The sequence below is a fragment of the Manacus candei genome, unplaced genomic scaffold, assembly GCF_025592945.1.
Source record: "Manacus candei isolate 608988 ecotype Guabito, Panama unplaced genomic scaffold, ASM2559294v1 h1tg000003l, whole genome shotgun sequence".
Lineage (NCBI taxonomy): Eukaryota > Metazoa > Chordata > Aves > Passeriformes > Pipridae > Manacus > Manacus candei.
In genome coordinates, this window is record NW_026138051.1 from 5444548 (window position 1) to 5471543 (window position 26996).

The following is a 26996-nucleotide window of genomic DNA, read 5'->3' on the forward strand; positions in this document are numbered from 1 at the left end:
AATTTAATCACCAAAGACCAAAATTGCAGCCTTGGAATCCCCTGCTTAGCCATTACCCATCACTGAAAATGAGTGATCTCTGTGAGGGATTTGCTAAATGCTCACACTGTCTGGAATTAGGCTTCTGTCTACACCCAAACCTGTCCTTGTGCCACTGTACAGCTTTGCCCAATCAGCCCAGTGCACCAGGCTTGGCAGGATGGGAACATGGGCACTGGGCTCCCAGAGTGAAATCCAGGCCCTGAACAGCTCCAGCCATTAGGTTTGGAAAAGAAAATGTTGCCACAATTCTGCTGTGGAGTAACTGATAAAAGCGCTTGTCTCGATTTGACTTTCCTCTGAGAGCACATCCCATCTTAGAGAGGAGAACACAAACCACTAGCTGGCAAGCAGATCCTCTTGGCAACTAAAGGCAGCAGCATAGTTCCTGCTGCTTGAGCAGGCATGGACAGGACTCCTGTACACCCTACTCACATCGTCTTCCTTTTGAGGAAGGCTTTTGGTCTAGTTTTATGAAGTGATCAAAGCAAATGACACTTCTTAGGAAATACTGTCATCTGTCAGGAACTTCAGATGTCTGGCAAGAATCATAAATGACAAAACTTCTGGACCATGACTGGTGTGCACTGTAGGTGCTGCATAGAAAAACTGACATGGTCCCACTGTTCATCATCTGCTCACGGTGTTGTCAGTAGGTCCAGCTACAGAGTGTAGGAATCCCTGTGTGTCCCTTGTTTCATACATGTGTGTTTTAGTCCAAAATGCTCCAGGAAGAAAGATGGGAGCCCTTACACAAACATGTATCTTCAGGGGAGCGTTTCCAACATTGCACACTGGGCAGACAGTGGCACCTCCTTGCAGGTGGAGCTTAATTCCATGATGAATGTGTGTCTTCACTGAGCCTGCTCAGTATGTTAGCTCTTTTAGATCTCATGCTGATGCCCTAATGCTGTGTTTGAGCCTCAGCACCTCAGGCAGGGCTGTAGATTTGATCTGGACAGCAAACCCAAACATAAGTTGTCAATACAACCCCCTCCTTAGACAGTGAAACCTTTTGAGATTTGACCCTCAGAGGCTGTAGAATTCAGGGTGTTTACACCCACACAAGTCTATTATTTTTTGTGCTTCTTTTTTTCAATTGACAAAATACATCAAAGTAATTTTAAATAACGCAGAAGGCAGAAACAATAGAAAAGTGTCCAAACAGTGTAAAGTGAAGTACCACAAATACTGCTCAGGTAAGTGGGCCCATTGTTACAGCTGTCACAGGCAAGGGAAAGGCTTCAGCAAAGCTGAAAACCAGTGTTTCTCTGTTGATGAACTGATATTGCCCAAATTTATTAACTCGGGGTACAAAGATGGGTTTGGTGGTCTATAAGTTTACTGCAAGTTGACGATAATTGCTGTCCAGAAAACTTTCAGGAAAGTGAGGTCAGAGTCTGACTCTACTTTTATATATTTGGCTACAGTAAAAGGGTATTCAAATAACTTTCTTTGTAATTTTATAGAGATAATTTACTAATATTACTATTTCAGGAATGATTTAAGAAATTAGGCACTTTATTACAAATGCTACTAAGTCTTCCACATCTCATCCATTGAGTCAGTGTACTGGGACAGGGTTTCTAGCATCTCTGATCTATCAGCACAAGAGTGACAATTGTACTGATTTAGCAAGGTAATAAAATGAAATTATACCAGCAATTATTTGTAGACCTACTGTGCTCTTCTAGCTGCCTGCAGCTTGCTCTTCCCAGTTCTTTCTGCACAGTCCAAGAAGAGGTCTGAACAGGTTCTCACCTTTCTGTTGGTGGTCTATCAAAATGAATATTCAGAGATTGCAGCTTGTAACAAGCACATTTTTAGTCATATGAGAAGTGTGTGGCTTTATGGGAGCTCCCTATTTTGAATTGTACCTGTCTTCAAAAATACATGCACATAGCACAAAAGGTGAAAATGAAACAACTCTACTGTTCCTTTCTTGGTAACCTGGGCTCACCTGTGTGAGAAGAGTTTAACCCTTTTATGAGTGTTACGAGTGCTGAATATCATATCATAGGGCATAAAGGGACAGGAAGCTACACTCTGTAACAATAACTCAAACCATGCCTCGGGCTCTCTTTTCAGTGGTTTGTGCACTTTGATTTAGAAGGAGAAAAAAAAATCAATTAATTACCAGTACCTTTTTGACCTACCCAACTTTGTGTTAAATGAACCTGAAGCTCTACAAGGAAGGCACTAAACATGCTAAGCAGCTTTTTGTGTGTTAAAATTCGGACCACAGGCTGGATAATTTTCACCTTCATGCCCAGAGAAAAAACATAAAATCCTTGGATCTGTGAGGTGTCCAGTTTCTGTAGAGAAGAAAGTGTTACTTCCCCTTTAAGCCTGGAGCAGTCCGTGTGTGTGTGTGTGTGTGTGAGTGTGCGGTCTGTGTGTGTGAGTGTGTGTGTGTGTCTCCTCCTCTTTGAGTGACACAGCACTTAGATATGCCTATCAGTAACTTAAACCCCACAAACTCCACCTTCTAAGTGAGGAAGCTGTGGGTTGATGGAAATGTAGTGAGCAGATCGAGACAGACAGTGAATCATTAGCAAACTGCAACGCCAGGATGAACTTGTCTGGAACCTAAAAGGCGAAAACAGGCTGCGAGTCCTCTGCGGCGCTGGGTTTGCTCAATACAGCCAAAGTGGATCTAAAAGCCGGTTGATCCCCAGTCCAAGATGCTGCTGGTTTCCCAGCGGGTAGAAGCACCACGGATGGAGCCACATATTCCAGTAAGTCGCATTTGAAATCGATATGGGCCGGGAAAGTAGGAGCTGGTTTAAAAGGACTTAAACACCCTCGGAATAGTTGCTCGCCGGGCTCGGCACGGCCGCAGCCAGGCTGGAAAGTTTGCAGGGGCGGTTCAAGAAGTGCCCACCTTGGGCTGGCTCTGCCCGCGGGTCCCGTGTGCCGGGGCCGCCGGAGGGAAGGGGACAGAAACTTGAGGGGGAAATTTCGCCCTCCCTTATGGCGAGAGCTCAGCTCGGACCACGGAGAGGAGGGAGGGAGAGGGGGGTCCGCGGGCTGTAAAATGGTGGTGAAGAAGATGATTTGCGGTGCGGTCCCGGGCACGGCGGCGGGGCGGCCAGTGCGCGGCGGCGGGGGACGCTCCGTGGGTTTCTGTGTCATTGCTCGGGTAGCGACGCGCTGGGCTGCGGGAAGAGGCGGTGGAGGCTGCGGGAAGGGGCAGTGGATGCTGCCGGGGGCGAGCGGGAGCGGGGACCCGCCGGTGCGCCCGGCGCCGCCAGCCCGCGGGTCCCCGTGTCAGTGCGGCCGGGCGGGCTCAGCCATCGGCGGGGGATTTCCAGCTAAACTTGGATCAGACAGCCAGGGGAGGATAAACCCGTCATAGCCCGGGGACTCCGCCGGGAGGATGTCACGCGTGGAGGGGCTAGCGCCGGTCCCTGTAGTATCATTTTTTTTTTTTAATAACTCCTGGTATTTGTGCTGGCAGTCGCGTGCCTGGTTATTTTGGGAGCCTGAAGCGCACGTTCGATAGGCAGCATTGCGAACAAAAGGCTGACGGCAGAGCCCCGGAGGAGCCCCGGGTTGTTGCCGAGGGCAGCGCGGAGCCCGGCGCTCAGCCCCGCGCTGGCGGAGCTGCGGGCGCGCGTGTGCGGGAGCAGCCCCGAGTGCGGGAGATGGGGCCGGCGCGGCGCGTCCGCCGCTCGCTCCCAGACCATCCGTGTGTTCGGAATAAGAACGCGTGAACAAAACGCGTGCTGACTCACGCTTTAAACTGTTTTGGTTTCTCATGCTGTGATTAAGATCGGGGTTCAGCGCGATCGCAGGGTAAACACGGCGCTCGCTGGCTCCGTCCCACGTCCCCCCCAGGCAGGGGCTGCCCCTCTCCCCCGTCAATAGCCGGTCCCTCCTCCCGGTCCCTCCTCCGCCGCCTATCCCGGCCTGTTGCTCGGTCCGGGACAGCGCCGGGGTTGGGGGCATCGCGGCTTTTGTTCGGCTTTGGCCGGAGGGGGATTGTCACCAGGGTGACTCGGAGGGATCCCGGGGAGAGCGGCCGTTTCTGGGAAGAAAACGGGCTTTGGTTTCCTTTCACACCGCCCGCTCTCCCCTCCCACCCCCGCCCCCCCCCCCGGAACAATAAATTAAAAGGCCGCTTTTGTTTTCCACGGTGCTCCCGGCGGGGGGGGCGGCGGAGCCCGGGGCCAGGCAGCGGGGCCGGGGGGCTCCGCGGAGCCGCGGCCCGGCGGGACCGGGCGGGCAGGTCCCCGGTGCGGGGGACGCGCGGCCGCCGAGCCTCGTCCCGTCGGAAGCCGATAAATCCTTCGGGCACCGGCCGCTCGCAGGGAGCCTCCTGGAAGAGCTTTCCTTCTCCTCCTCCTCCTCGGGCAGCGGGGGGCACCCCGCAGTCCCTCCCCCGACCCTCCAGCGCGGAGATTAACTGCGTCTGGCCCCTTCCGCGGGCCGGGGGCGGAGGCGCCGGGCTCCCACCCCCCCGCCGCCGTGCGGCCGCCCCGGCTGGGGCGGAGGGCGGGCTGTGGGAGCGCCGGGAGGGCGGAACGCTCCCCCGGTTATATAACGCGAGTCTTCCCCTGCTTAGCCCCGTAATCTCCGGGTAATGCCCTAATGCCGGTGCCCCCGGGGGACTGGGGGGCAAAGGGTGGCCGCTGCTCCCGGTGCTCCCCCTCTGGGCCGAGCTGATGGGGGAAATAAAGCTGCTGATGTGCGATGGACCATATGGTGCCTCGGGGAAGCAGGGAGTTGGGACGGCCTTGAACCTGCCGGTGCCGGCAGCTGGGTGCTGGCCCCCCCGCCCCGGGCTTCCCCGGCATCCCGGGGTCGGGGCGGCCCCCGCCGCCCCCAAACCGGGCTGCCCGGCCCGTGTGGTAGCAGTGTGGTACCCCTGTGTGGCAGTGGGGAGGAGCTCGATGCCGGAGGAGAACAGCGGGGGGGAAGGCACTGATAGCGCCCTGGGGAGGAGCCCCCGCCTCGGTGCGGGAAGCCCCCGCGCACGGGGGACTCTTCGCTGCGGCCGCACTCCCGAGTGAAAGGCGGCGAGAGCAGTTGGAGTAAGTTACACGCGAGCACCTAAAAAAGCAGCGATCTAGTGCTGGCACTGCCCATTTTCAGTTCTCTCTCCCTGCCATATGTTTATAGGAGAGAAAAAAAAAAACACTTTGGGAAGGATGCTCTCAGCTGAAGGAGGAGGTGGGCTGGGGGACGAGGTACAAGGAAATTCCATGTTAGGAAAGCATTAGCAAGGGGTGACTTCTAATGTTTTCCTGCCACTGACGTTGACAGTGACACACATGTGTGGGTTGATATTGGAACGTCACAGAGTTTTTAAACTCAACCAGGAAATAGTCTGTTGCTCAGGGATAAAAAACAAATAGTCTGTACTGTAAGGCAGGTAACATGCAGTTAAGAGCCCTTGAGTGAGTGAAAAGCTGTTCAATGTTTAGAATTGAGCAGCTCAAATTTAACTTAGCTTTTTATTTTCAGACATTTTTTTTAATCCTATTTTTAATCCTTTTTCACTAATACTTCAGAATCAGAAAAGCATGTATTGACAGGGCTTCACTTTTGGTCCCTTGTAACTAAGTAGTTCAAACCTGCAAAGTCTCTTGGATTTTTTTTTTAAAGCTAAGGTAGTTGTTAAAGGGTTTGAAGGGGAATTAGTAATTAAAGGAAGCAGTTATATTTTTAAAAATTCTTTTGTATGGCTTCCTGTTAACACAGGTAGGAGCGCTTTATAAATACAGTGGGTTTGGTTTTGCTTTTTTTACTGACCCTGTTATAAATGTTATAGTGTGGCAGCATCCAGAGATTTAAAATGGGATTAGGGAGCTATTGTGCAAGATGCTTTCTGAACATGCAGGAAGATTTGCTGGAAGAGTTCATGATCCCAGGTGTCAGGCTGACACTCTTGCCCTGACTTAAATGGTCAGGGCAACCTGCCTGGATGTGACTGTAGGGCAAGGATTGACCTAAGAATGGGCTTCATGAGAGAGACAAAAGTTAGGGAGGCAGAAGGTAACACAAGGGCAAGGACAACAGTAAGTAAAATCCCTGAGTCGTCCTGTAGGTTAAGTACAGTGCAATTCACTGGTTCCCAGTCATTTAATCAATAAATGTTCTGTGCTACTTGCTACTCTGATGAAAGTTGCCTTAAAATAACTTTTATGAGTGCATAGCCATGGGAATGTGAAGTAAATCTTGTAGGAGCTGTGTCAAATGGGTTTATCCAAACTGGGGGATTGAGTAGTAGAAGGTTGAGCTCCTGAAACAGGGAACGAGGCAGGATTCCCAGGTTTTCATTGTTCCCTGGTGCTGGCTGTGTCAGCGTTTTTCAAGATTTAGGCGAAGGTGACTATAAGTTACGATTCATTAGTAATTGGTATGGTCTCCAAATAAAGATAGTTAAATCAGTTTAAATGGTGCTGGCACCTCTCCAAGGAACCCTCTTTATATCCGACACATTTGCCGCTCACTTCTTTGAGGAACAATTAATATTGTACATTGCTATTTCTTCCTCTGTGGGAAGAGCAGTGGTGTAACTCACTACGAAGGCTTTCTGCCTGATGTTCCAGTTTGACTTGCTTTGTTTAAAAAAAAAAAAAAACCAAAACCAACATTTTGAACTGAAGGAAGCAGAAGACATACCAAGGCTTTGCGTTGAACTATTTTATATCAATATTGATTTTTAAAGGGGGTTTGTGTTATAAAGAGGGAGCTTTTATGCCCCTGAGCTCTTTGGCAATTATCTTCCTGCCATAAATGTTGATACGCACATAATGGATGTAACTAAAAAATCTCCTTATCCCAGCAGAAAAGGCTGACTGTTTGTTGGAGCAGAGAGAATGCTGAGAGTGTGAATAGACAAACCCATATGTCGCTGGTGAGAGAGATAAATGATGGACGAACAGGAGTTGGTTACTATGGATCAGCACAATAAACCAATTCCCATCATACACCTCTCTTAATAATATACCAGTCTCAATGCCATTGACGGGTAACCTAGGTAGCACCAGTCAACTGTAAGTTTTTCAACTGTTCTTTTATACATCTCAAAGAACAGTTGGGACATTTCTAATTTTTTCAGATGTTGAGTGCTAAAATTATGCAGAACTTCCTTCCTTGCCAGTAATTTTCAAGGGGAACTTTAAATCATTGCTGTAAAATGCCAAATGTGCACAGTAGCACTGTGTACTTGTAGTAAGTTTTGTGTTGTGCACCCCTGAAAGGGGTGCCCTTGAAAAGGCAATCGCTTAACAAATATGTGAAGAAACTGGTTGGTGTTTATTAGTACCCTTATTAGGGTTGTTTTTTAGGATTGGACTGGATATTGGAAGATACCAGAATATTGTTTTAAGTGAAAATAGAAAAAAGAATAATGCTGTTCAATTAAAAAAAAAAAAAATCCCAAACCAACCCTGCAGAATAGGCAGTGATATTGATCACAATTTTAACTTTCTGCAACACATTTCAGAGCTGCCAGCAGCTGAAGGGAAACTTTGCAAAACAGTGTGTGCTTGTATCACAGTCTCCTTCCCTTATTCTGTATTACTACTTTTAGTGCTTTGCACAGATAATTGAAGTTTTTATCACTTAAAGGTTTCACTTTATGTTCTTGTCTTCTGGTAGATCTCTTTCATTGCAGTTGCTATGGACTTGCCTGTTAGCTCTGTTCACAATGGAAGTATATCTCAGGGTGACAGTGTAAGCAGGGCTCATGGTTCTTAGGATGCAACTCCATGGTTTTAGAAGTCACCAGTTGCGCTACCAGAGAGCAATGCAGTCAGAGGGATAACGTGCAAATGCAAATGAGCTAGGAAGAATTCTTATTCCTCTTGGGAGCCCTGCTCACTGATAATATTTTTCATTTTTTAAATAGAGGAAAATGTATTACTAAGTCGTTACTTTCTTTCAAGAGGAAAATACCTTCTTTATGCCGCGTTTACTTGCAAAGCTCTTTCAGAGCTGTTTACTTTGGTGTGCACCTTGGATGAACTGCAAGGTGTTTGTTGGGCCTGATGGTAGGAGAGTACACCCAGGTTTCTTCTATCAGGCCCAGACTAGCAGTCCTTTTCTCATTTTGTAGTAGATGAGACTCAGTTTTCATCCTGGAATTATGGGCTCAAGGATCAGGCCCTTGAGTAGGGACGAGGGATTGTTGTGTACCCCTATCCTGCTCACGCTTGACTGAAGGGGGGAATGAAATGGAAGCGAAGCAGGGCTCAGATATTGTCTCTGATGGCTGAATTTTACCTGGATCTTTGCTCCTGTGGGGGACCAGTTGTGCCCAAAGGGAAGAGCAGGAGAAAAAGCTGTGGGTTTCCTTCCTCTACTCCCTACCCCGCAGCCCAACCAGCTGGACTGGCTGGCAGACACGTGCTGTGCCCAGGGAGTGTGTGGCCAGAGGCTGTATCCGTGGGGCCAGTGGAGAGCCAGTGGGGCCCAGGCGTGGGAGATGCAGCGGGATGCAGGATTTCGTACGGCCCTTCACTCCGAGCGCTGCCTCATCGCTACAATGAACCATTGATAAGCGCTGACCTGATTAAAGGGCTGCTGCTCACGGGAGGCTGGGGTGCGCTCCAGGCCTCCGACAGGGCTGCCAGGCTGGACAGCATTCCTCTTTGGGAATGGACAGCCAGGCTGAGGAGGGGGAAAACAGTATTCATTGTCGTGCCCTGTCCAAAGAGATGTGCCGTTGAGATCCACACTGGTTTTCCCTGCAAGGGACTTGGCAGTTTTATTGATAAAGGAGTGTTACATAAGTACCCCATCAGGCATGTCCTAATTTGTTAATAATTGATGATCTGGGTAGTACAGAAATACTGGTGGTGTTAATGGGCTCCCACATGGATCTGCAATCTCTACAGGCCTCCTGTGTGACTTCTACTTGAATTGTAATACAGGCATTTTACTTTTTTTTACTTTTTTTTTTACTTTTTTTTTTTTTTTACTTTTTTTTTATTTTATTTTTTAAATTTACTTGGTGATCCCTCTGCAGGTGCCTGTTGTGCCTTCCTGTTTGGTCAGGGACAGCTGGGGACTCAGTCTGGTGCAGACATGATCTAGATTGCTTCTGCAGGGCTGGGTGTTACCAGTGGGATTGTGTCATCCCATGTCAAACAATCTCTTGAGTAGCAACAGCATTAACCCAGGGAGAAGCCGTTTCTTTGCACCTTCCACCTTTGGAGGGAAGATGTCAGTCCAGTGGGACAGAGGCAGTGATACCTCTGCAATTCCTGCACCAGGATTTGCCATCAAAACCAGGGAGCCAGGACACTTTTCATGAAGCAGAGTGCCTTTCATTTACCCTCCTCCTGATAGGAGGTTGTGTTTGCATGCATTTAAAACCCAGCTACTTTTGTTGTGCCACAGCTAGAGAGATTGGAAAAAACATTTACCTCTGTTGACACACACACAAAAGAAATACTTGCTGGGTATCATCATCATCATCATGATCTGGCTGCCTCCTTCTTCTTGTGTTCTTTTTCTTTTTCTTTTCTGTGGAAGTTTGGTTGTTTTTTTTTTTCTCTAGAATTAAGTACCTCAAAACTCTGAGCTGGTTCGGGAGTTACACCGACCCCAGATATAGCTGGTTACTGCTTTCAGAGTAACCCAGCACTTTTACTCTGTTGTGGGCAATGAAACCCATTACCTGCATTAAAATCCGAAGCAGCAAGGTAACTTTCTAGTTGTGTTGTGAAATATAATGCCATTGTTCGCTTTTATTAACATCTCGAGGTGGATTACACGGCGGTTACAAGCCTGTTCTGCTGGGCAAAAGACTGTCTGTAATTTCAAGTGGCTGATCCTGATCAGGCAGTTCGAGTGGCTGCAGCAACAATCCCGTGGAGCTCTAAATCACATTTGTCACAAGATCTGCCTGGTAGTATTGGCTGCTCGAAGACTTACTCCGACTTCTCAGCATTCCATCCCTTCGGCTGGATCGCAGTGGTGAGGGACTTGCCAATCTTCCCTGTTCTTTGTGCCTAATTCTGAAAGACTGGCAAGCATTATGCTCGGTTTTCTGAAGAGGGCCCTGCTTTACTAAGCTGCCTGTCTGTCAGGGATTAATTTAACCTCTAATTACTACATTTTCTTCACAGTTTGCTGCACACGAGCGTGTTATAACAAAAGCACAAAGAAGTATGTCATTTTATTTAGCCACTACTCTGAAATTAATTTAGGGGGTACAGAGTCAGATCTGACACACTTGGTGTAAAAATAATTGTACTGGCATTAGAATTAAAGTACATAATCTTGTTGTTTCTAATGACACAACAGTACTAGTGTAAATAGTGTTGTTAACTCGTTAGTCATAGCCACAGTAATAGAAGTGATACCTAGTTACAGAAAAGCATTCAAATAAGCATCACAGCAAAAGTTTCCCCAAAATAATTAATGGTTTCCTCAAAATAATGCATGGTTTCTGCTTGATTCCCATCTCACATTTTGGTTTAGGATTACATGTCTAAGAGTAGTTGCTTTTTCTCAAAAGGTGTACCAAATTGCAGTAAACAAACATTTATGATGGCTTGGGTTTCTTCCAGCCTGGATAATGATTTTTTTTTTTTTTTTAAACATGCAGCATCATGGGAACAGTACAAAAGGCCGTATGTCCTCTTCTCCCTGCTCACACTGACATCAGCAGTGCCACAGTTCACGCTGCATTGAGAGCAGCCTGTTGTCTTGAAGGGAGTGAGTCTGCTCCTGTTACGAAACATGGAATGAATTTCTTCTTTTCCAGTTCTGTAATATATAAAACAAAGGCATGGGTTTTTTTTTTTTTTCCTTTGGAAAGGTTAGTCTTGGGAAATGCAGCCTGTCTACAGTTTAGGTAAATGTAGCTAAAAGAGCTGTTGTTACATCAGAAAAGTGCGGTAGTTCTCTTGTTATCCTGCCCCCTGTTCCTCACCTCTGAGCCAGACTTGTTGAAATTATTTTGAAAATGTGATTTCTCACATAGCGTTGGAACTGAAAAATCATTGGTTATGTACTGATAGTTTATTTCTAATGGAGACAGAAGATTGGTTCTATACTTTGTATCACGTATTCAAATTACAAAGCATGGGCCCAACTCACTAATTCTCCTTCAGTAAAAACTGTAACTGCATTTGATGGGAAACTTCCCCTAAAGATTCCCCAAGGTCAGGTAGGACACAGTTACAGAGTCATATCTTGTGTTCCCTTTCTCAGAAGGAGAATTAATGTGGCATCGTTATCCAGGCTTGTGACAACAGTGACACAGGATTGCCAAAAAGACTAATGGAAGGAGAGCGATGATTGATTCCCTTTACAGTAGTAGATCAGGTTATTTCTCTGAATTCTTTCTTCAGTTCTCTCAATTCCCAAACTGTAACCAGTTACTGTAATTATTTACTCTAATTACTTCCAATCTACAAGTAAATCGAACATAAATTAAGATCGACTGATGCGAGGGACGGGATGGTTCAGTGAGCTGACAGTCGGGTATGGAGACACTCTTGCTGGTCAGTAATTCCACAGGATGGTGGTTTCATAGGTGTGTGGAAGGACTGGGAAGTCCCTGCTCTGATTTTTAGGATATGAGTTTTCGTATAACACACTGAAGGTTTTCTAAGGTGGAAACCAAGCCTGAGTAATGCCTATTCTACTTTCAAAGCTGACAAGATTTTCTTTCAAAGGGCCTGAATATCTGTATGTGTGTATTGCTGGAGGAAATTTTTGGAGTAAATAGTTCCCAGGTTCTTACTTGTCTGTTGTAAAATGGGAGTAATAGTGCTTTACCTTTACCTGCACACTAAACATCCTTAACTAGTTCAATAATTCGTAAATCATCAGTGTTTGTTACTAGCTGAGGTCTTTAGAGTCTTTTCAAGTAGTTGGAAATTACATTCAAAATAAGGGCAGGTACATCCTACTGTAAGCCCCCTCAGTATGAACAACTGTTTTATTTCTTTGCTTTGGCTGTAATGCCAACGCAAGTAGATTTTTTTTTTTTTAGTTTTTTTTCCCATGATATCACATCATGGTATCTTTCATTTTGCTGAAACTTCAGAATTCTATGTAGGGGGAAAGAAAATATTTAAAGACAAAAATGGCATCTACCCTCAGGCATGTATTTTAATGTTTCATTTTCTGTTACGGATCTTCATAGGTTAAGTTTTAGGCAAAAGTAATCAGGTCAATATTTTATGAAGACATTTGTAGTACACAGTTCCACTCACCCACGAGAAGCTTTGTCCCTGTGCATTAGTATGTAACATTTAGTATGTAAACATTTGCATTAGTTTAAGAATAATTATGCAACACTCATTTCATGTGGTTATCAGAATAGATATCGAGTATAATTTTACTTTGCTTTGAGTAGATACTTAAAATCTTACTAGGATTTTCACAAGTATTTGTATAAGGAAAAAATATCTGAATGTGTCCAGTATTTCAGGAACTCAGTAGATCATGCTGATGGTCAGGTACTTTATAAGGACTTCACTTTTTTTGTTACTTTAACTTACTTATTTTCCTAATTAACTGTGTTGATTTAGATAAAGTCCCAGAGAAAAACTCAAGTATATACAATCTTCCAGTCAGAAATATAGGCAAAAGGTTTTGATCTCTGAGTGTCAAATGGTGACTCATTAAAAAGGAATTTTTGTTCCTCCCTTTTCAAATGGTTACTCACTACCAAGCAGTAAATATCTAGTTTTGATGCTACTGCATTGAAATGCTTGACATTGTTGGTGTATTAAGTCCAAACTCTGTAAGATTATTTGATCACAGGCTCCATGATTTTTTGTTGTTGCTGTTTTTCTTGATTAAAAAAAACTCACTGGGGGATTTTCTTCAAGCTTTACCCAGTCAGTTTGGGTGCAGACTAAAATGAAATATAGTTGGATTTTAATAACAGAGGACCCTTTCCATACTTTAGGCAGTGGGTCATTCAAATTATTTTTAAACACATAGGACCATGCAAGCACTAATTTTTTTCTAATTTTGCATTGGGTAACATTAGACAAGGACATTGGAATTTGTCTAAATCAAAAAAATGCTCTTTGTTTTCCACATCATGGGCTGTGTGCTAAGCATTTTCTGATACTGCATTGCATAAAGCTGAAAATAAATTGTACTGAAGAGACACAGACAAAATCCAGCCGAAGGCATGCCCTTTTTCTCCATTTCCATATTAATCTTGACTCTCTGAGCCATCTCTTTTGTCTTCCTGTTCTTACCTATTCTACACATTTGATGGAAGGGCACAAAGGCATGTTTGAATCTTCCATCTCATCTCCTCTTCTTATGTATGGATTGGTTGGTTTGAATCTACACAGCATTGGAAAGATGTTTTCTTGGTTACAGCAACACTTATGTTTGACTTGAAGCAGGAGAGTGCATTTTAGCTTTTCAGACTTTATGAGAGGTGAATCTTGGTCCGTGATCCCAGAAGGTAGATCAGCCTTAATTTCAAGTGAAAGTCCTGCATCTTCAAGTAACTTCCCATGTCAGTTAAAGTTCAATATTCTTGAATTCCAGAGATATGGATGAGTCAAACCTGAAGTTTAGGGCAAGTGTGAAGGATGTAAAAGAAAATGTAGATGTTTCTTCTGACGCCGCTCTCCCCTCCCCTTCAGGGCTCCCACAGTCTGTCAGCTGTAACAGAGTGATTTGATTACTTTGTAGTGTTAAGCTAAAAGAATAAATCTGAGTGCCTTGGGAATGGGGAACCAATCCAACAATCAAAACCAAACAAGTTAATAAATGTGAAGCATCTCTGCACGGCGCTGCTGTAGAAATGCTACTTGCAGAAGTGCTTGGGGCAGCCATGGCCCAGTCAATTAGTGTAAGTATGCTCCCTGTACACACCACCATTAACTGGATGCTGGGGGCTGCGCTCTGTGTTCTGAAGGAGAAGTGTGTGTTTTCTGTTGGTTATAAATTATGAAAATCTTTAATGTCGCAGGCTGAACTGTTTATTGCTCACCCTGTCACTTCCCAGTCTCTCTTTCTCTGTGGAAAATGCTTGGCTTTGGCAATCTGGATCGCCCTTTCTTTAAAAGCATTTTGGCTTTACACATCATTTACAAATTTCTATTTTCCCCTTGTCAGTTCTTCTCTCCCCCACCTCAGCATGCCACAAGCTAGATAGAAACAGAGCGTTTCAGTGACTGTCCACAGAGGTGGTTTGAAATCCAAACGATCCACTCAGACTGGTTTCTGCTGCCCACGTGCCAAGCTGCGTACAGTCAGGAGTCACTTGGAAGGACAGTGTACTTAGAAATACTGTGAGCTACAGCAACAGTGTTAAGTGCTGTTGTGTAAGAAGACCTGTACTACTGCCTGCATGGGTAGCTGTTCAGATAAGGCCTGGATTACTTACCAGAGGTCTTGTGCCAGCCTGTAGCTTTAATTTTATCATATCTAAGAAAGGCAGTAATGATGAACTAGCTGGGAAATGACCAATTCTGGCCACCCACAGGACCTCCCTGTGGAGCATCTACGTGTCTGTTATTTCAGGATATTCAATGGTCAGCAAGTCCAGCAAATGTCCATTTGTTGGCGTTCGTGCCTGGAACAGAAACAGGTACAGCCCTTTATATGAGGATGGCAGAAAATGTGCCATTGAGTGCTTTGCCATCTGCTACCCAAACCAGTTCAATAGTGGAGCAAACTGTTAAACTTTACATGGAGCTTAGGTGTTGATTACCTTAAATTACCATCCTGTGGTGCATGTTTGCAATGCCAAGACGATTAGGTGTCATGTATTTTCAAGAAATACACGTTCATTATTAAGAAAGGTTATGCAATAACATCCAGTGGTCATTTCCTTTTGGAGCATAGCTGTGTTGGTAGTGTAGCTCTTGTTTGTGCATTTGTCCTGCTGGGTCCTGGTGAGGAGGTGGACTGGCACTGCCAGCACAAGCTGAGCGGCTCTGCGGCACCAACTGGCCCATCTGTGTGGGCTGGTGCTGCTCAAGCCACAGATGGAGAACCAGAGACCTCGGGGTGTAGAGGTGAAGAGGTCCAAAGTACGAGGAGGCAATGGTAGGGGAGAGAGAGGGATGGGCTGGGGTGGGCTGGGACCAAAGAGAGGGCAAAGCCAAGGAGACAGAAGGAGAGCTGAGGAGGCTGGGCAGGTATCTGGGAGATGATGGAGGGATGGAGGCACAGCAGGTCCAGATCCACCTCAGTAGGGCTGGAATCCCTCCTGTGCCTGGCCCACCAGGTCCAGCATCTCCAACAACTTCCGTTCAAACAGTAAGTGTTTCTTGTGCGCAAGCTCATTCTGTCCTTCTTGAACACTGACTTCCAGGCACTGCTTTTCTTTAATTCTGTTTTTTTCAAGTTCGCAATTCTTGTTTTTCCCTTGTACTCTTGCTTTTATGCCTTTGTTGTGATTGCTCTGCTCCGAGTAGCTCACCCGGTGTCACCTCTCCAGACACAGAGCTGTGGCAGGGAGTGGCTCAGTGCCGGGGCTGCACAGTTCCCACGATCACAAGCATGGTTTGGTTTAGTTTGGTTTGGTTTGGTTTGTCAGGAGGATTTTTCTTTGGGCGAGCTCAGTGCTGGGGCAGCCCAAATATCACACAGCTGGCCTGAGCACACAGCTGCTGTTCCACGTGCAGCTATGGGATGTGCCCCTTGGATTTGAGCCGTGCTAACACTGGGACAAAAGTCAAGGTATGACAGCTCTGCTGTCCTTATTGTGTAAATTGGCTGGTTGGGGCAGAAACAGTGAAGACCGCTTTCACCTGGCTAACCTGCTGCTCGCTGCCAAGTGACAGCAATGGCTGCATGAGCTAAGTTTGAGCTGCAGAAGTTGCTTAAGACATTAAGTAAATAATCTGGCACTTGACCCACATGGAACAGCAGAAGTGCCCGGAGCAGCAGGACTAGCCTGCCCCGGGTCAGCCTTCCCTGGGCCAGCCTCCCAGGCACGTCTGCATGAGACTAGTGCACCTTGCTGGGCACGAGAAGCTGGCTCAGAAGGTCATCTGAAGTGCTAATGAAACATCTCCCCAGATCTCCTTCAACAGAAATTTGGAATCTTAAGGTGGCCTTGGATTCTGTCAGAAAGGCGTTAATGTTCTCTTTTACAGCTGGTTCTGAAGCATTGTAGCTTCTCTGAAGTAAGGAGATGTAATTCAGTGTTTACAAAGGCAGACAGGAAAGTAAAAGACTCTTTGGTTCTCTCTGAGAGCTTTTTCAAATGTAGAAAGAATGAGTCACTCGACATTTCATTACTGAATAGGAGCTGATTTACAAGTGTGTATGCCCCGAGATGAATGTTGGTGGATGAACTCCAATACTTTCCTCCATGACCATGCTGTAAATGGGCTTCAGCCAGTTTGATGTAATTCATTCTGTGGCACTGTGCTGTCTTTTGAAATGGAAGCATCATCCTTCTTATGATCTTCTGAATGCTAGAAGGCCGATTAACGTGGGAATTCCTGATTAGCTTTAATTCAGCTCTACTACTCCAGGAAAGCACAGTTCCTGAATTGCACAAAGAAAGCCTCTTCAAGCACGGATCCAAATCAGCATACTGGAGATCCTGTTGGTAGGTGTGGTGACTATGATTAATATTTACTTGATGCCTTTCATCTTCCAAGTACTTTACACAGAACAAGCATTTCATCTTCACAAAAGATGTATGAGTTAGGTGAAGTAAGTTTTACTCCCTCTGCTTTATTAATAAAGACAGGGAAACGGAAGCAAAGAGATTAAAGTACTTTGCTCATGGTTACAAAGAAGGCCAGCGCTGAAACTGTGTAATTTCAGGTTTCTTTTTCTGTGTCCAGACTAGAGTGTCTTCTTTGTAAGAAGCAGTGGGACAAACTTTGGAGAAAGAACATCGTAAGAATTTTGTGAGGCACCTAAGTAGATGCTGCCACTTAGGCTGGTACCCTGCTGAGGTTGTGCTGCTCTCCCTCGGCACCTCAGTCTCTCATCCACCCTTACAGAGGCATCCCCACAGATTGCTGCTTGAGTTGCAAAGCATCCGTGGACCTTTCCTTAGGCCAATATAATGGCTCAGTTTAGTCACTACTCCGGCTGGACTACTGGAGAAATAGGTGTGTGCTGAGATTTCTGGAATAAAGGAGTCTCTGCTGGAGTGAATATGATGAGATGCATACACAAATTTATTCAACTCAGTGACTTACTGCATTAGAAAGTGCTTAAATTATATTATTGAATTTTAAGCATGCAAGTGGTCTCATTAATATGGAAAAATTATTTGTTTACCTTTGGTTTGGATAGGGCTACTCATAGAGCTCAATTTAAGCATACACTGAAGTTCATTGCCAAATCAGGGCCCTGGTTAACAGCAAAGGCCATGTCACCCTGAACTGCAGACTGGCAGGGAACCTGTTGAGAGCCCAAAGGTAGTTTTTGGTTTAAAGAGCTTCCTATCAAGATGAGTCAGTGGACAAAGCTTAACATCTCAGAAAGTTCTTATCTGAGAAGACATCTGACCTTTTGAAAGAGAAGCTTCCTTTGTAGATGCACAAGTTGTGTGCACCCTCAATCAGATTGTGCAACCAGTTGACTGTAATAGAAATCCTAACCTGGCTCCTCTGGGAGCCTCCCTCCTTCTGTGTGGGGAAGCACCCTTGCCTTTTAGTTCTTCCAGTCCCACCTTAATGAAGGAAAAAAAAGATGCCTTTGCGTGAAATCCAGTCAGAGATTGTGGCTGTAGAAGCCACTTCCTTTTGTCTAGATTTGACTGTAACTTCAGTCTCCTGTTTCACGTGGAGTAACGATTTTAATGCTGCGGTGAGGAATCACTGGGTGGGAGAAGGGAGGCAGGAGAGCAGAGTGGTGCAGCCCTGCTCCCTTGTAAGGCCGTGGTTCAAAATGCTTAATTAGTTGTTTCAAACTGGTGGCTCTTCTCCTTTGAGGCAGCAATGATGTATCAGCAAAAGCTGACCAAATTGATGTAGCAAATCAATTCTATGGTAATCCGTTTATTTAAACTTTGGTACTTAAATTTATAAGCTCTTCTCAAGTGTGCCTGTGCTGCTGTTCATTAGCCCGTATTCTTTTATGCTCTTGCTTGGAGGTTTGTGCTGCAGATAGCAAAATGACCAGGACATGCCACTCGAAACTGCCTCCAAATGTAATTCAAGCAGGTCTGCAATAATAGTACTAAAAGAAGAGCTATTTAGTGGCATTATTAATGGGCAAAGAGTTCAGGCAGGATTATGAAAAAGTAAATTTTTATTAAGAGTGGAGGAGCTAGAAGAATGGACTGATTGCCCTGAGTCCTCTGGGCCCTCGAGCAATCAATTTCCCTTTCTAGTATTCAGTTACTTGCTAATTGTATTGATTTTTATCAAATATGTGTACAAATCAATTTTATATTTTAGTGCTATTAAAAGCTTCCTTCCTTCCTCGCAGGCAGCGCTGCTGTGATCATTCTCATTGTCTTTCTCTATTTTAATGCTTTTATCCTAATGCATATTTTCGTTAGGACACGCATGTTTTTCTTTAGGACATTGGGTTGGGATTTTACCTTGATGCTCAGGGGTGGAGCAAATAGGCGTCACTCAGTCCAAACCTCTGTGAACTTGGTGGAACTGTCTGCTTAAGGAAAAATGGCAGGAAAGGGATGTGTGGTGTCGTAAAATGGGTGGGTGCAAGTGACCACATAGTGTGACCCTCTGAAGAGCAGGAAGCACGGCTGGCGCAGGAGGGCAATTGTGCTGCAGAAAGCTTGTAATGAGAAACAAAGAAGGGGATAAGTGCTGAATGTGATGCACTCTTACTGAATAAATGGGAAAATGAAGGCAGGGTGACAAAAATGAAAACTCCTGTTTTATCAGTATGACCCCCATTGGTGCTGCAAACCAAGTCACTCAGGCACTTCAAGTAAAGTGGATGCTGGAGACGTCTCTGAGCAAAGTAAATGTATTGAGCTCTGAACAAAATAAAACAACATTCTCCATTTGTGTTTGTTTATGCCCATGGCAATTTAAATTGTTCCTGTCAAAGGTACCTATTTTCTGAGATAGCACATGCTCACATTCTCCTTTTAATGTGAGCCACACAGTTTGGAGTTGGGGAGAATCTCTTTGGCTGTGTGTGAGCCTGAGAAATGGACTCTCATGATTGAAATGTTTGCGGTATGTACAGTGCTGCCAAAGATGGGGGGAGACTGAACTTTTAATGGTGTGAGCAGTAGTCATGAGAACAAGGGGAGTCAGAGCTCTGCTTTTTCTCTTGCCTCTGACTTAGTATTACACTGCAGACTTCATGGTGCTGTGTTTTCTGCTCTTATTATCCAGGCACGTGCAAAACAATACTTTTTTGCTTTTCTTCAGGAGAGAAGACTTGTGTTAGCAAGTGTCTGAGTATATACACATTCAGTAAATACACCTCACATTACATCATACAAATACACCTTACATTAAATCATCTAATACAGTGGTACAAACATAGAGCATTTTGTATTTTACATTGATCACTTTAGTCCTTTTGGTTTTGTTCTCCTCCCTGGTTCCACTGATGTTTCTTCATCACACAGCAAACCCAGCTGGGAAAATCAGCAGAAACCACAGCTTTCTCAACCTCTCCTCCCTGCCAGTAGCTGCTTCCAAAGGCAGTGGTGCTGTGGTATGAGAAGACAGACCGAAGCCTGTTCCAATGGCACGTGGGGACCTGGGTGGTGGTTCTCTGGGAGCCCCCAGACAACAGCTCAGTGGGGAGCAGGCATCCTTTGTGCCCCATCACATGGTTTTGCTGCGCTCCCCAGTTGCCACAGTAGCTTTTCTTGCTACAGAGTGCTTGCTATTTTCAGATCCAGTGTAGGCACCACAACCATCACCATCAGGGTAATGTTGTAGAAGCTGGTTAGGAGAAACCAGTCTTATTCTCCTTTGATCCCTGTGCACGGTGAGATTCCTCCCTGAACTGCCAGCTAGAGTGAGGGGGTGTATCCTGTGTGTGTGGATATCTGCCTGCCCCTGGAGCTGGCAGCTCTGTCCCCCCAAGGGCCAGGGCTCCGTGGGAGCAGAGCTGCTGCAGTGCTGCCGCTGGCCCGACATCGCCTGGCAAACCGTGAGCACGTTTTTGTCATTAGGTTTGTACAGCACCTCTTGTACGAGAAATCACAGACTGGATAAGCCGTGTGAGGGGTCATTATAACACAGAGAAGATAAATGTACCGGTTCTGCTGGAGGCTGTCCTCGGGCTGTTTGTTATGTGTCTCTAACACTGTCACTACATCACACACTTCCTCGATCTCCGTATTACCCTACAAGCCTGTCTAATGGGATCCTCTGTTGCTGATTCCGGCTTACCCTGACCTACTTCTTTCTTGTGTCCCAGCAAGCTGTCAGGAGCTATCAGAGCACTGGGAGCTGAAATAAACACTCACTGAGGGGAAAAGCAAGGCTGTCTCTAGTGAATTTAATTAGCTTTGTTTAACTGGCTTGTTTGCTTTGTAAATCACATCATTTTTAGTCAAATTTAAGGGATAAAAAAATCTGTAATTAAAATCAAATGATGCACAACCTTATTAAAAGTCAAGGGTTTTAGAAGTTCTGTACAAAAAGTCATTTAGTTTGTAACACATTTGCACTGCTCTGAATATTTTAGGCAGAAGAAGTATGAAATTGAAATTCTTTTCGGTTTTGGGATCTTTCTTCAGACTGCAAGGAGATTGGGTTTTTTAAAGTCATTATCTTTACCTTTCCTTGAATTTGGATTAAAAATTTGCCATTTTTTTAAATTAAGACTTTGGTCTTTTCAGCAGCATTACAAGCTTGTTGGATAGAATTTTTGAATCCAAATAAAGATTCGTGCTGCTCCTTTCTGCCCTGTGGCCTAAGCATCAGTGTATTATCCATAGTTTGAATCCTTGCTGTTGTGTGAGGCCATGGTTTAAATCCTGGCTTCCCTTTGCACGTCTGTTGCATTTTTGGGCATTGGAACAGAAGTCATTGTAGTTTTGGCTCTGCCAGACAAATGAAGCACTGACTCTGCAAGTCATCACTGGGTTGAATTTGAAAGTGCTTAGAGTGTTTTTATCAGACAGTACATTATGTCTTTCAGATGCTTTACTGTATTTCAGTGTGGCACATATTTCTTTTAACAATTGATGTTCTTGCTCTTGTCAGCGTAGGGTCTAATCCTCTTGCTGCTGAAAATGATAAAAGCCCTATGAATTCCTAATATGTCTTATCAAAATCTGGCTAAAATATAAAACGTCTGACCCTAACTTCTGATTCTTCTTCAGCAGAAATATGTTTCTGCCTTGCACCATGCATGCATATTGATCGAGCCTCCTGAGCACGCGGCTTATAGAGGTACCCCCGTCCTTGTGCTGAGCTGCAGCACGAACAGAAAAGGATTAAAGGACCACTGAGAAAGAAATGGGTATGGATGAACTTGCAGTGTGCAAAAAGGTAAAATGTGGGATAAAATGACTGCCAGAGAGTATGAGAGGAATTAAAAATGCAGTACTTCTTCCCGTCTTTTGAAGAGGACGTAAGATTAGGCAACCTGTAGTACTGCACTGAGAATTACTTGTGGTAATAATTTCATTGAGGGGTATAATGAGCAGCCTGATTGCTCAATGACTTCTGAGTAACTCACTAACTTACGGATCACTGCGAGGTTTCGGAGGAGGAAAAGATAAATGTTCTTTTCTCAGTGGGAGTTTTGGAGGTCCCTTGGCCCCACTTGGAGGGCGTGGTGCTGGAAGGTCTCTGCTGTGCCGAGGTGAAAGTCGTATGGAAGTCTTACCAAAAGAAACACAGGGGGAGACTTCAGCAGTTTGGCAAAACAAGAATAGCCAAGTGAGGGGGATAAACCAGCACCAAGCTGTTGAAGTCAAGCAACCAAATTTTTGGTCTTACAGCAGTGGCGAATGAGGCAAGGGAAGTTGAGATGCCCCAGTTCAATTCAAATATCTCAATGACTCCACTGAACAGAGACCAGAAAATTTGAGGTATTATAACTTCAGGAACTTTGCTCTCATTCTGCAGCTTTACCAGATCCTGTATATCCCTTTTGGATTGAAGTCTTAAGTATTTTTGGCATCTGTAGCTGAGATGTGTAGAGTGGGAGGAATACAAGTACTTCTCCTGGGTCACTGCTCTGGAGAAAGTGGGTGAGGTGGGTATTGTGGAACTTTTGCCATGGGCATGGAAGCAGGCATGTTTTATAATCTGATCCAGTGTGAATAGCAAGAAAAAAAATTATTGTCTGAATACCTGAGCAAGAGATGAGTGGTGGAGCAGGGAGGTATGAAGTGACTGAAGCTAAATGCTCATTTGGACCCATTAGCTGCCAAGCGCTGCTCACTGCAGCTGAGAGCTGGGTGTGAGGACAAGGAGACCTCGGAGCTGTGGGAAAGTGGGAATTTGGTGTGTTTAGCAACAAACATGTGATTAATAGCTGCGTGCCTGTCATCTCTGAGATAGCACCGTCGTCCCTCCATTCATCTCCACGGTGGCTGGGGGAGGGGAGCAGGAGAGTGGCTCTGTGTTCGGGGGGGACATGTGCTCTTGGTGGAAATTGGGAGCCAAGAAAGGGCTCTGTCCCAGCACCTCCCTCCACACACAGAAAACTGCCTGGCATGTTTTGGGCACCACTGTAATCTGAGTAGCAAACATGAAGTTCCAAGCTCCTCATATTTGGCTGCAGTTGTTCTGTTCAATGATGTTTTGATTAGAGGACACAGAAAGGGACAAATGTTCATAAGACTTGAGCAGTTTAACTTAAATCAACCTCCTCCTACCCACTATTGACAGATCAAGAGAACCAATGAGGCATGTTTAATTACACATGCAGACTGCTTTTTTTTTTTTGCCTTTTTTTTTTTTCTCCTCCTGACACAGCAAGGAAAGATTTGATCCTGCAAGAGGTTTTACTGACTGTAAGACGAGCAAGGCTAGGGTGGGGGGTTTTTTTCCATTTTAAATGTAAGTGGAATGTTTTTATCTTCTAGGTCAAATGATTTAATCCGATGCTCTAATGTGACATGGTTTAGCAATCCTTCTGCTCCCCTTCTGCTTGTAATAAGTGACAAAAGTACGGCTCCTTGCTTGATAAATGGGTTAACAGTATTCACAAGGCAGGTAATAGAAATCCATATTAATAGGTGGAAATTGGCTCTTGATGCCAGGCAGGAGATTCTAATGAAAGTATTATTGTTTTAGCTTCCAGCTCCTTTGGAAGGTGAAAGCTAAATGCCCGTATTACGTTCTTATTACCTATTTATCACACCATATAGCTGAGTGGATGTTTATTAAATTACATTCATGTTTAATGCCTGTTTGTATACTTTTCATTCAACATGTTCTCAAAGGAAATTTTCTGGAAGTGTTTCAGAAATGCACAACTATATTCCCATTCTCTTTTTATAAAGTAAACCCATTGTTGCCAACTGTCAATATACAATTGGCTTGGAAATAAAATTGTTTCCTGCTAAGCTATAAAAACCAGCTAAACCTGCTCTATTTAATTTAGGAAATAAATATTTAAAAATCTGAAAAACACACGGTGTTCTTGAGTAGTGTTGATTCTATTCTAGTCTTTGAAAATACCCAAGATCCCAGGAGTTGGGCTTACCTAGTTTCAGCTTTAATTTAGCATTAAATTGCTTCATCAGGGATTTTATATATGACCTTCTGTATGTTTGTGATTCTTTTGAGAATATTTAAAATAGTACTGAATACCATCAAAGATAAGAAATTAGAAGCCTGTTTATTAATACACCTACTTAGGGTGCTTCTCCACTTTTACATTTGTATTTTCCTCTTAAGCAGCACTTTCAATTCATTCCATCAAGATAAAAAAAGAAAAGGAAGGAAAGCAAACTAACAAAAAAACAAACCCAAAACCCAGCACAGCTCAAATATTCCCACATAGCTTTGACCTGCAGAGTGCTGGGATCTCAAGGGCTTTCTGCACATCCTGGGAGGGGAAAAAAAAAAGAGAAGGTGGGCTTGCATTTTCTTCCACCATATTATTGATGGCTCATGCCCCTCATCAGAGCACTGTGACCCTGCAGCTTGGGGGGTGATGCATCTTTGGTCACAGCATGAGTCAGTTGAGGGCCATGGCTGGTAGCCAAGGGCTCCTGGTTGCCTCTCTACCTCATCCTGCAGAGTCACACCACTTCCTTTCCTGACCTGGCATCCTGCACTCACAAACCAGGCAAGAGGGATGCCTGATGTTTGTGGAAGTTGCATGTACTAGTCCTGGGCTGCAGCCACCCATGGCTGGAAATCTGTGCCAGTTTATTTAAGCGATCCCAAACAGGAGGTTTGACTCCCACTCTTACACTGAGAAATAGCTGTAATGCGTAGAAATCTGAAGGGTGTATTCTTTCACTTCACCAGGTTATTATCAGATGCCTCACAAATACCTGGGGCTTGGTGTAGACGACTCCTGTGCTTGCAGAGAGCTTTGGTGGCTCTTGCAGGGCCCCTGACCAGGGATGAAACAGCCCGAGTGCCAGTGAAATGCAGGGGCTCCTGCCCATGAAATCCTGCTCAGGGGATCAGGGGATCAGGCTGTAAGATCTGGTCTTGGATCTTGCAAGAAGACCAAGGTTTTTTTTTTATTCAGAGACTTTGGTAGCTCTTGTCTGCCTGAAGTTTAAGTTCAGTGGAATATTGTATTGATCCCTCAATGCAATCTGTTAAATGCTATTTGAACCAGTCTTACTTGTTTATATTAAGGATAAATAAATAAACCAGAGCTGCCACACACATTTCAGCTCTCTGCAGTGCAGGTAATAATACAAACACTTCTGTAATGAGCAGGTTAGTTACTTGATCACTTTTATTAAAATTTTGCTTCCACTGCCTTTCAAAGAACTAATCTTTGTCATTAGTGGGTCATAACAATGCGCAGTGAACATACTTTCAAGTTAGACTGAATATTATTAACATTTTAAGAACCATTGCGAGCTTAGATTTTATATATGTAAATATATATATATTCGCAGGAGAAAAGGTAATATATATGTGTATATGTATATGTAGAGAGAAACTCCATCTCTGTTAAGCATTTTAGTTGTCATGGGAATAAGCTCTTCAAGCTGTTACTCTTTCAGTTTTAATAATCTTAAGTTCCTTTTCAGTACTTGCTGCTCTCCTTTACTTTTGTGTTCACTCAATTTCATAAAGACTCTATTGGCTAATTAGTTTCATTTCTGCTTATGGTTGATCTCTGATAGTTTTCTTCTTTTGGCTTTTCAAATCTTGATCAGTGCTCCGGTGTGTTTGCTGTAAGCACTGCAGGAAATGATTGTTCTCTCTTCTGTACCCCACTAAAACACATCACAGCACTCGACTGGTTCCCTGTTTTGTAACACCTTTAAAATGTCTTTGTTTGAGTCAAGGTTTCGTAAAACATATTGATAGAAAAGTTGGGTTTGATCCTTTTTCATGTATTGTGACATGAATTTATGTATTTTGTGTATTGTGACATGAAGTACAGCAGAATTTATAGCATTGGAACTCATCTGAGGGACACCCATAATAACACTACTATTTTCTGACCTGCCTTAATTTCTCCTCTTATTCCAGGCATCTATAATTGACTGTGTTAATTTTTTTAATGAAGTTCTTTAAGAGGAGTCTTTGCCAATTGGTGTTTGGGCAAGTCTTTAATAAGATCTTTTATTTCCTAAAGTTTTTATCTTACTCTCCAACAGTTTGCGCATATTTGAGTTTGGATTCTGTCCAAGTCAACACGAAGTGCTTAGCACGGGGCAGAGATCTTGTAGATCCTGCAATAACATGAAAGCAGTTTGTAGCACTGCAAACAACAGTGCAAAACCACTTACAGGTTTAATATGTTTGGATAGGGAATGCCCAAGAAAATGTATTTCTGAGCCTCGTGTTAAGTCACAGTGACGCACAGCCGAGGGCCCGAGGAAAAGTTCAGAAGTGGCAGAGCTTGACGGCGCAGAGAGCAGGGGAGAAACTTGTCGGTGGAGCATTTCTGTGCAGATAGTTTGTCGGCTGTTTATTGATTGCTCAGGTCATTGGTGAAAGGTCAACAGCTCTGCTGTGTCGGCAGATAAAGACAGAGGAATGGCATGTTGAGGTCACATTGGAAAGGAATTCAGTCACGCTAAAGAAAGAACATTTTAAACCTTTATTTACTCAAAAAGGGTTGTGAGGTATCGAGCTTGCACATTTACGACCCTTCAGTGTAAGATTAAGAAACCTTATTCTCGGCTTTCCCTGGGAGTTTTCCCCTTCGCTTTACAATCTGCTTTTAGAGTTGAACCATTTTTAGCTCATTGCTGTAATCCCTTGCTTCTGCTTTTGTGTGGTGCAAAGCATTAGAAGAATATTTCTTCATGCAAAGAAACACTGGTAATTTTTTCTGAATGACCAAATTTTGAAGCGATTATGCCCTATCATTAATTTATTTTTTTCCTCTTTTTTCCTCAAATTGCCTATAGAGTACTGAGCCCTGTTTACAAAGTTTTCTTCTACTGTGTTTTGCTTTTACCCTATATAAAGGTAACTATTACATGGCAGAACTGAGATTTAACACATCTGAAAGGCGAACTATGTTCAGGGCAGAATTTAAATCAGGAGTACTCGGATCTTGTCTGAACAAGGTAACGATGCTGCTTATCAGCTGGTATGTGCTGGGGTTTAGGCAGGCTGGATAAAAACAATCCTTTCCATTTTATTTACCTCTACTAGGAACCAATTTAAATGAAAGCTAATAGGCCATTATTGTACTTTTTAAAAAGTGTTCTTATGCAAACTGCTTAAGTTCACACTTTTAACTAATCCAATGCAGATTTGTTGGGCAGTAAGGTGTAAGGATGGGTGGCTGTTTTCCAGATTTAGGGACCAAAACACCTTCCAATCAGCATGGTATTTTTACTAATGTAAAGTCCTGGTCCAGACCTTCCCAGTCACCAAATTCCACTTAATCCCTGCAAGTCACACAGGGAAGTACACCCAGACACAAAGTGGGTGACAAAGAGCACGTTTGTTTCTTTAGTCGGGTTGGGCACA

The 26996-nt window shown here is 44.3% G+C and overlaps 1 protein-coding gene across 1 annotated transcript in view; it reads left to right on the forward strand.

The window, feature by feature from the left end:
• The first annotated feature begins 2345 nt into the window (after positions 1 to 2345).
• The window catches only part of MAMLD1 (mastermind like domain containing 1), an 84856-nt gene continuing 60205 nt past the window's right edge, over positions 2346 to 26996 (forward strand). Inside the window, exon 1 of the mRNA XM_051787032.1 lies at positions 2346 to 2777. Coding sequence (XP_051642992.1) covers positions 2724 to 2777 — 54 coding nt within the window. The 5' untranslated portion in view covers positions 2346 to 2723. The remainder of the gene's footprint in view (positions 2778 to 26996) is intronic.